Source organism: Notechis scutatus, chromosome 9 (assembly GCF_049901735.1).
Source record: "Notechis scutatus isolate UNSWTSFEM ecotype Mainland chromosome 9, rNotScu1.2, whole genome shotgun sequence".
NCBI classification, from domain to species: Eukaryota; Metazoa; Chordata; class Lepidosauria; order Squamata; family Elapidae; genus Notechis; species Notechis scutatus.
Window position 1 is genome coordinate 11,524,558 of NC_142017.1, and position 10,009 is coordinate 11,534,566.

At 37.0% G+C, this 10,009-nt stretch overlaps 1 protein-coding gene and 1 long non-coding RNA gene across 2 annotated transcripts in view; both read right to left on the reverse strand.

Moving 5' to 3' along the window:
* The window catches only part of LOC148129833 (uncharacterized), a 304,663-nt gene extending 295,077 nt beyond the window's left edge, over nt 1-9,586 (reverse strand). The window contains exon 1 of the long non-coding RNA XR_015750643.1: nt 8,199-9,586. This is a non-coding gene — a long non-coding RNA (uncharacterized LOC148129833). The remainder of the gene's footprint in view (nt 1-8,198) is intronic.
* CKLF (chemokine like factor) lies at nt 198-6,063 on the reverse strand. Its single transcript, XM_026672048.2, has 4 exons — nt 5,899-6,063; nt 3,296-3,454; nt 1,743-1,838; nt 198-885 (listed from the first exon to the last, which is right to left on the reverse strand). The coding sequence occupies exons 1-4, from the start codon at nt 5,965-5,967 to the stop codon at nt 805-807; spliced, it is 405 nt and encodes a 134-aa protein (XP_026527833.2). The 5' UTR covers nt 5,968-6,063; the 3' UTR covers nt 198-804.
* Nucleotides 9,587-10,009: the final 423 nt, after the last annotated feature.

Genomic DNA, 10,009 nt, shown 5'->3' on the forward strand with positions numbered 1-10,009 from the left:
AGGACTGGGGGTGGGTGGGTCACTGAGCCACCCTCATATTAGCCCAGCATATTGGGTGAACTCAGTATTCTGCTATTACAAATAGCATAGTCAATGGTGGTGGCTTCTTAAGATGGAATTTTGTTAAAAGATTTAATGCTTTTTAAAAAAAATTTGAGCAGGGAAAATGCACACAATAAATACTAGGAGCTCTAATATTATCACAAGTAAACCATTTTAATTAAAAACATTAAAATTTAATACAAACCAATTCAAGAAAATGTACCCTATAATCATTTCTAATGTTATATGGTAAAAAAAACAGCTATTTTATAAAACAGAAAGTATTTTTATCAACGGTTGTTTATGCTGTTAAATAAAGGAACTAATTTGACAAAGTACGCAGTAGTCAAATTCTAGATGCAGTTAAACTAAAAGCATAACATCGCCTTTCAAGAAAAGGATTTTAAATTACATGTAATTTGATAGGGTTAAAACATGTGCTTCATTTTGCCTTTTGAAATCAATAGGATTTAATAAAGCTTGACTGACTCAACTGGAATCTAAAGCTTTTAGGAAGTACAGAGAAAGTGTGACAAAGAGCCTACAGCAAAGCAGGCTTTTAAAATGGATTATAACAGCTTTCCCAATCTGATGACCTGCTGGTATTTTGTCCCAGTTGCACACAATAAAGTGCTTTATGCATTGGTTGTGGATGGGAACTCTAGTCCAACATATTTGTATAAAGTTATATTAGGAATGGCTGTTTTATATAATTTATTTGGCTCAGTGGGCCATTCTATTTTTGGATACCATCTCTTCCTACTATGACCTATTAAAAGTAACTTTTCTCAGGATTAAAGTAGCATCTATTATACAAAGAACGCAAAGCATCAAACAGAATACCTGTAAAAAAGGGGAAAAAAGGGTTCAGATTCCACACAAAAATGAAAAACACAGAATCATCATTAACATCTAAAGGCTACTATATAGATCAGAATTTGGTTTTGTGACTGTTCTAAATAGATGGTAAGAAATCTGGAAAAATGTTTGTACCTCATATTCTAGAAATTTGCTTCCTTTTATTGTGTTCTCAGCAAAGGGAAAGCAAGCACTGTAAAGCGGTATATAAGTCTAAGTGCTATTGCTATTTTGTTTTAAATCAGGAGAAAAACTTCCAAAGACTAGATAGCTTAGCAAGCAGAGAAAGTTATATTTAATAGGTTTCCTTGCTGCTTACTGAGTTCCATAAGTCTAAGTATTGGATAAATAAAATTGTAGACCTAGTTGAGAAATTAGGATCTTATGTTACAGGTGTAGGCCTTGATTTGCTACCATCATAGAGCCCAAATTTTCCGTTGCTAAGTAAGGCAGTTGTTAGGTTTTCCCCTATGTTACGACCTTTCTTGCCACAATTGCTAAGTCAACCAGTGCAGTTGTTAAGTTAGTGATACGGTTGCTATGTGAATCTGGCTTCCCCATGGACTCTGCTTGTCAGAAAGTCGCAAAAGGTGATCACATGACCCCTGGACACTGCACTGAGGTAAGTCGAGGACTACCTGTATTAGGACATGTAGGAAATGAACTTCCAGCTCAATATTGTCCTTATTTGCATTTTTTGGGATTCAGCACCTACATTAAGGACAAAAACTGTTCTCCAGATACCCTCCCCTAGATATCTGTGGGTACCTGCCCATAGATACTTTCCAGGATGGGCCCAGCTAGTTTTCACACTGTACTGCTAGTACAGATGTCTTACTTACACCTCCAATTAATGTTTCCTTAATGGTCTTTATGATTGTTGCACACAAGCCGACAATGAGGAGAAACAGTGCTGCCACCAAGGAATTGAAAGCATCCTGAAAAACAAAGCAAAGAATGCTGTCTCTACATCCAAGACATTTTTGCTGTCTGGCTCTTCTCTTGAGTCAATCAAGCGATTCCTAGCAAACCTCACAAGGTCTTGTCAGAAATAAAATGCAGATACAAGTGTCAACAATCGTACAATAGTTAAACTAATTAGTGCCTATTTACAATACAGTCCCTTAAACCAGCTGTTGGAGGAGTTAGCTGAAATGGGAATACTTAGATCCCAGGTTTGCATATCATCATCATCTTCTTTTAAAGACCCCATAATCCTTTGCGGGGTATAGTCTTGGGCAACTGAATGGAGCTGAGTGTTTACTGGCCGGATGCCCTTCCTGTTGCCAATGTGGAGTTATATTCAACAGATATATATTCTCATTGTGCCCAGAGAGAGAAATATCTTCCTCTACATAGGATCGAACTCACAGCCCCCTGATATCTGATAAAAATGTTTATATTCCATCAATATTCTTTTGCTTTGTAAAACAAAAGCAACATCCAAGAAAAGAGTGCTTATAAAAGGCTAAAAATGTGAAGCTTTACCTGGTTGCTGGCTAAGCTTCAATATAACTGCTGAACAGAATGGTTTTTGTAATGGGCAGAAGTTAAAGCTCCATGGAAAAATGATTTTGAGTCATCTTGAGATGATTAAAAAAGTGAAGGATGAGTAACCAAATGCTTAATGCAGTAACACCCAGTTACATTTTATAAATAATGCCTCAAACAGAAGATAAGCAGTGTTTTAAGTCTAAAATGCTTTTCACTGAACAAAATCTGTATCATTGTAGCTAATAAAAAAATGATAGCCAATATATTTAGAAGTATATTTAAAGCATCTTAAATATAATATCACATGTGGTGACAGTAGATGTATTTTGAAGAATAACCAGGTTTTAGGCATTGCCCTAAAATAAATCATTCATGGAATTTAAGCTCCTGTTTTCCATATCGAGTCTGTTCACATTTTTCAATACAGTACTGCTTTATTCTGTGTTTTTACTTTTACTTCCGACTTCTTTTACTTCTTACTAAGTACTTCTTACTTAGAAAAGAAAATATGTTGGTTTGTAAAGACAGAAGAATTATAATCTGAAATGGTCTGGTGGATTAATGCTTTTCATTCAGTGAAACTAGTCAGGTAAATATAATCCTAAGAATTATCAACATTAGGTACACAATTCATAAGCAGATCTAACACCAGTAATTTTACAATGTTAAATGAAGCATACTCATTAGAAGTATGTTATGAATGAATGAATAAATAAATAAAAGAATACATATATTCCTACATCCAGAGATCAAGCTATACAAAACAGTGGAAGTCTTCCTATAATTAGCTTGTTTTTCCAGGAATATGACTGGATACATTAAGTGCTAATCTGACATCTGTTTTTGCATTAGCTACAGAATGTGTACACAAAGAAGTGGTTTGTGAAAAAATTATACTTACAGCCAAAGGCCAAAACATGAATTTTAGCTGTGCATCCAACTTCAGTAGATAGAGTAAATAGAATAAGAAGGTAATGACAAGTTCCATGATCACAAGGGCTAGGAAGGCTTCATGAGATCTTTTAACAGCAAAAGTGATGGTTGCCATAAAAGCTAGAAGCTGCAAGGAAGAAATAAGTAATTTACAAGACACCCTGCAAAGACACCAGACTGCTAAATTTTCTATTTGACATATTAAAATAATAAAACACAAAGCTAAGGAATTTCACAAAAAGAAATGCTATATGTTTCTTTGGAATTCTAGCTAAAACAGACCAAGGATGTGACAAGGACAGAATGTCTTGCACACAAGTTTCCATATGAAACACACTTAAATGGTAGCAGCAACTTTAACCCAAGAGTTTGGCGCTCCACACTTTCATTTCGTTGATCAAAACAAGCAGCCAAAACAAGGCACAACTTCCTGAAACAGAAGTTAAGTTTTCTGAGAGGTATTATAGTGGCTCGGTTTGCATTCCATTCTTTATTTGGTTATTGAATTAATTCACTTTCTTGTTTGCCTGATCAGTGAATCATAAAGGATAAGCTGGATATACACAGATACACACAAACAAGTCAAGGTTAGAATTTAAAATGTGAAAAATGCAACTGTTAAATCTTTAAGGGGTGTGGGGAGAGAGAAAGAGAGAGACATTAAAGAACTGAAAAAGAACGAAGTTACAGCATGAAAAAGGAAAAAATTTGGGCTTTGAGAATGTAAGATGCGCACCTGGAAAGAATCATCATTTCACATCACAGTAGGAACTTCAGAAAATACTTGGAAACAACTTATCCTTTATCCTGATGTGTTACCCATAGTCTTTTTTTCTTCTTCCTGGGCCTAAGGAAGATGGCTGCTGTAGTCCAAAGAACCTAGAAGATTTCTGGTTGGGGAGGGTAGATTTAAAATGGCCCTGGACAACCACTGTATGGATCAAGGGAGATGACAAGTATTCTTATTCAGTTACAAACCCTAACAACATGGCTTGTTGGACCCTGGTTAGTTTCTTTCTCGGGTAGAGCTGGTGTGTGAACCCAGAGATTAGGAATGAATATGAATGGTTCATTGCCCTGAAAGTCAGACACTGAATTTTAAAAAATGTCTTACAATGAATAAATGGAGCAATATGTTTCTGTAAAGTCTAGATGTATGAATATGTTAAGTGAATGAGCTCATTCTATATTTCATTTATTTAGTCAATTTATACAGCCATTCATGTCACTAAATGTGACTCTAGGTAGCGTAAAACCTAACATATTAATATTGTATGAAACCTTTTTACTTTTCCCTTCAGTTTTACATCATTATTAGGTTAACCGCTGTTCTGTTTATTACTTTTTATATTTTATTTCGTAACAAGATACACAAAAGCCAAAAACAACAAAGGGAAACAAAGGCAAATGCTTTTTCAAAAACCAGTAAGATTACGCATTTCCTGAGCCCACTGTTTAACACTGGGAATAGCTGCATTTTGTTTGTATTATTTCACACACCCGCATATTTTTCACAATTCAATTCAGCTACTATGTTCCAGATGTTATGCAAAGATAGACATTGCCCTGATGTGACTCTAAAAGTTATTTGGGAGGGATTTAATTTATAGGTTATACAGAAGGAGGAGAAGGTGGAAGAAAAAAAAAAGAGAAGGAGAAAAAGGAGAAGGAGGAACAGAGAAAAGGAGAAAGGAGGAGAAAAAAGATCAGGAAGAGGAGAAAGGAGAGAAGGAGGCAGGAGCAGAAAGGAGACAGAGGAGATGAAGGGGAAAAGGAGAAAGAAGTCAGATGGCAAAGGAGACAGGAGGAGAAAGAAGAAAGGAAATGAAGAGGAAAAGAAAAAATGAGATGAAGAAAGGAAGAGATAAGAGGAAGAAAAGAAGGATGAGAAAAAGGGAAGAGGAGCTGAGGAGGAGAAAGGGAAAGGAGGAGGCAGGAGAGAAGAAAGGAAAGAGAAGGAAAAAGGGGAAAGGGGGAAGAGGAACTGAGGAAAATGAGAAAAGGGGAGAGGAAAGGAGGAGAAAGAAGGATGGAGGAGAAAAGGGGAAAGGAGGGAGAGGGAGAAAGAGGGAAAGGGAGGGAAAGGAGGAGAGAAGAAAGGAAAGGAGAAAAAGGATGGAGGAGAAAAGGGGGAAAGGAGCTGAGAGGGAGAAAGAGGGGAAAGGGAGGGAAAGGAGGAGAGAAGAAAGGAAAGGAGAAAAAAGGATGAAGGAGAAAAGGGGGAAAGGAGCTGAGGGAAAAAGAAGGGAAAGGGAGGGAAAGGAGGAGAGAAGAAAGGAAAGGAGAAAGAAGGATGGAGGAGAAAAGGGGGAAAGGAGCTGAGGGAAAAAGAAGGGAAAGGGGGGGAAAGGAGGAGAGAAGAAAGGAAAGGAGAAAGAAGGATGGAGGAGTAAAAGGGGAAAGGAGCCGAGAGGGAGAAAAAGAAGGAAGAAAGGAAAGGAGGAGGAAGAAACCATAGTGGACAAACCTCAACGCGCCCACTCAACCCACCCTCCGTCCCCGAGAGGCCGCAGGGCCTGGCGAGGGAGGCGCTCTGCACACGCTCAGAGGCCCCGCCTGGCCTCAACGTACCATGCGGGCCGCCTTGAGGATGCCGCCCACGGAGCGCGGGAACTGCCGGTCCACCTCCACCTTCTGCATGGCGGCTCTGCGAGGCTGCGGGCGGTGCCGGAAAGGGCGCCGGTCGACGGCGGAGGAAGAGGGCGAGGGCGAGGGCACCGCGTTCTCCTTCCACGCCTCCTCGGGGCGGTTTGGCCGTCCTACCCGGCCGGGCTGTTGCTGGGCTGGAAGGGGGGGGGGATAAAAATAAACTTTGAGGCGGGGGGGTTGAGCAGCCCCCTCCTTTCTTTCCTGGCTGGCCTACCTCACAAAGCAGTTGTGAGGAAAAATATGGGTGTGTGTGTGTGTGAGGAAATGGGGAGAAAAATGACCCCCCAAGTGGACTTGAACCTCTCTTTCTGTCTCTCCCTGAATGGGTTTACCTTGCAGGGGTCTTGTAAGAAGGAAGCCACAAAACAGCCCACCTTTTGGTCTCCCATGTAGGAAAAAAAAAAGACCTTTTTGGTCCAGTTTCAGGTTCCCCCCATAGTTTATAAGCTTGGAAAGTCTGAGGAGTTGAATAAGCCATGGTTAGTTTAACCCTGGATAGGCCAGAGCTGTGGGACACTGAAGTCCCTTTGAGCCCCTGTCAGGATTGAATTATAAACAATGAAAGTATAAATAAGTAGGTTCTTGCTAAATTATTTCCTGTTGCAATACCAGAATTCTTCTAGCAAAGCTAATCATAGCTGCAAGGAAGACTTATTTGAGATGCTGTGATTAACTCTTATTTTAGATTAAATAGAATTGTATTGGTCAGATCGGTCAGTAAGAGAGTTTGGGATCCACTAGAAAGGTGTCCTTGGTTCAGTAATGAGCTAAAGAGGATATATTCTCAAACTTTATTTTGGAAGAGATTTGGGTGACAAAGGTGTCTTCTGCAAAGATGCAGGAGATATGAGTTGACAAGTGGTTTTTCATTTATTTTTTAATCCATTTATGCAGTCTCACATCATTCTGGGTTGCTTACAGTTTTATTAAATGAGAAATAATCCTTGGCCGGAGCCTCATTCCTGCATTAAATATAAAATGCGACTTACCGATTACATTGGCTAGATTCAGGGGTTATGTGAAAACATAAGGTAATGTTTTAGTTCAAGCTTTGAAAGTGTTGCATAAGAACACACTTCAACTAGCTTTTAAGCCATCGTTACTATTACTATCATGGCTTGTACAATATGACTTCCCTGGTCTTTTTCTGGTCCAAAACAATGATTAGCTGTGCTAAAAGAGTTCCAGTATTGCAACAGGAAATAATTTAGCAAGAACTTTCTTACTTGCATCTCTGAGATAAAAGGAGCTCTTTGAAACACCAGGATGTTGATTCTTCTTGACTCAAATATTTATTGTGCTTCTTGACTGTTATTATTAGCGGTGGAACGTTTGTTTCAAACTTCCACCTGGAATTGTTTTTGCACGACTTAGGAATTTTGTGGATATTTGTTCCAATTATTTACCAATGTTTACACTACTGTATCTAATCTTGATTATGGAAGAATAACAGGGAAGCAAAAGAACAATTCATAGTAACTTTCAATATTGTGTAGCCAAAAATGGCTGCCTAGTCCCCATCAGTCAGATAAAATGGCAGTGTGAAAGGGAGCTTTTCAGGGTTTTTCCGAATCCAAGAGGAAAGGGGTAAGTTTAATTTGGTGATAGCATGTCCCACAATGTTGGAACAGCTGCTGAGAAGATCTGACTTCTGCTCCCTTTCCTCTCATAATTGTTGAATTGTGCAGCTGGAAGGGACCATGAGGTCATCTAGCTCAACCGTCTGCACTGCAGAGGAAAACCAATCTTGAGAAAGGGTTGTCTAGTCTCTTTGCCCAAATCTCCAGAGCTGTTTCTCTTCTGTAGACTGACTGTTCCACTCTTCCTGTCTTACTGTTCCTGCTATCAGGATTTTTCCCTTTTTTTTTCATTCATTTTTTAAAAATTTTTTTTATTGGTTTTAAAACAAACATAAACAAAGAAAACATAAAAACATCGAATCATCTTCCATATATGTACATACAGTGTGCTGGTTGGTTTACAAATTGTTTTGTGCTTCCATTTCATAGTCTTCAGTTATAATTACACTGCATATAATCTCGTATTTTCAATCAATATATTAAATACATTAATATCATTATTAATCAATCATTTGACTATACTTTTATTCATTCGTGTTTTCCAAAATGATCATATTTTACCTAATTTGTTTTATGACAATTCGTATCATCGTCCCAGATCTATCCTAGAATCATTTTGTAGATATAATTAGAAAATAATACATCTTTATATATTTATTATTTTCTAAAAGTCTACATATTTCATTACTATATTTTATTATCTAACCATTGATAGAATAGATCCCAAATTTTATAAAATTGTTTATCATTTTGTTCTCTAATTTCAAATGTCAATCTACTCATTTCAGCACATTCCAATATTTTCTTAATGATTTCCTCCTGTGATGGTATTTTCTCATTTTTCCAGTTTTTAGCAAATACAATCCTAGCCGCTGTTAATACATTTACAATCAGGTATTTCAAGTCTTTACTATATATTTCAGGTAAAATTCCCAATAAAAATATTTCTGGTTTCAAATCTATATGCTTTTTTGTCATTTTTTCCAACCACGTGTGGATTCTAGTCCAGTATTTTTTAGCATCCGCACAAGTCCACCACATATGGTAATATGAGCCAGGTATCTGATGACATTTCCAACATTTTTTGGATTTATTCTTGAACATTCTTGCTATTCTTGTCGGGGGAAAGTGTCACCTGTAAAACATCTTATACAAATTTTCTTTATATGCTGTTGACATTGTCATTTTATAATCTTGAGACCACAATTTTTGCCATTTCTCAAGATCAATCCCATATCCAAAATTCTTCCCCCAAGCAATCATAGTTTCTTTAACTTGTTCTTCTCGTTTAATTTCTAATAAATATCCATACAATTTTTAATCACCTTTTCATCAGTACCTGTCAAAATCTTATCTAAGTCAATCAGTTTATCATAGAAACCTGTTTTAGAATCTTTATCATACCTTGAATGTATTTGCGCATATGAAAACCAATTCATCTTTATACCTTGTTCCTCTAGTTTTTGTATAGATTTAAGTTCACCCTTTTCATTCAATATTTCACCATATCTAACTGTTTGTTCCTTTTTGTATATTATAGGATAAGAAAATGCTTCAATAGTCGATAGCCAGACTGGAATTTTCAAATAACATTGTCTTTTAATCTCCCAATTTAACCACAGAGACTCCCGTATATAATGTCTTTTAAAGTACCCCTGTGTTTTAGTTCCTTTATACCATAGAAAAGCATGCCAGCCCAACAACAGGTCATGTCCTTCTAATGTCAACAATCTAGTATTTCTTAATGTTATCCATTCCTTAACCCACATCAAATTTGTAGCTTGGTAATACAACTCCCAATTAAGCAAACCAAATCCTCCTCTTATTCTAGCATCTTGCAAAAGTTTTAACTTTATTCTCGCTTTCTTACCTTGCCATATATATTTCAACACAATTTTATTTAAATCTTCAAAGTAGTCTTTTCCAAGCCTATTTGGAATTGTTTGAAACAAATATAAAATTCTGGGTAATATATTCATCTTAATTGTTGATATTCTCCCTATTAATGACAGTTGTAAATTTTCCCATTTCACCAAATCTAGCGCTATCTGCTGTTTAAGTTTGATATAATTATTCTCTTTTAGTGTACTGCATCTAGCTGTCAAGTATACCCCCAAGTACTTGGTCTTATTTGTGACCTGAATTTTCAATAGGTCTGCCAATTCTTCCTTTTGTCTTGATAGCATATTCTTTGTCAAGATCTTTGTCTTATCTTTATTTATTTTCAAACCAGCCACCTTTCCATATGTCTCTATCTTTTCTATCAATTTTGATGCTGTTTCTAGTGGGTCTTCTAAGATAAAAACCAGATCATCTGCAAATGTTTGCAAATTAAATTCTTCCTTTTTAATTTTCATCCCTTTTATATTCTTTTCATCTCTAATATTTCTATTTAGCACTTCCAAAGTTAACACAAACAACAGAGGTGATAGTGGGCACCCTTGTCTTGTTCC

Bases quoted from the DNA above. Each gene is read 5' to 3' on its own strand.
- CKLF (XM_026672048.2), bottom strand. From the start codon at position 5,967: ATGCAGAAGGTGGAGGTGGACCGGCAGTTCCCGCGCTCCGTGGGCGGC. The intron at 3,455-5,898 runs GTACGTTGAGGC...TCTTCCTTGCAG, and splicing joins TCCTCAAGGCGGCCCGCATG to CTTCTAGCTTTTATGGCAAC. The intron at 886-1,742 runs GTAAGTAAGACA...CCTTTTTTACAG, and splicing joins AGGAAACATTAATTGGAGGT to GTATTCTGTTTGATGCTTTG.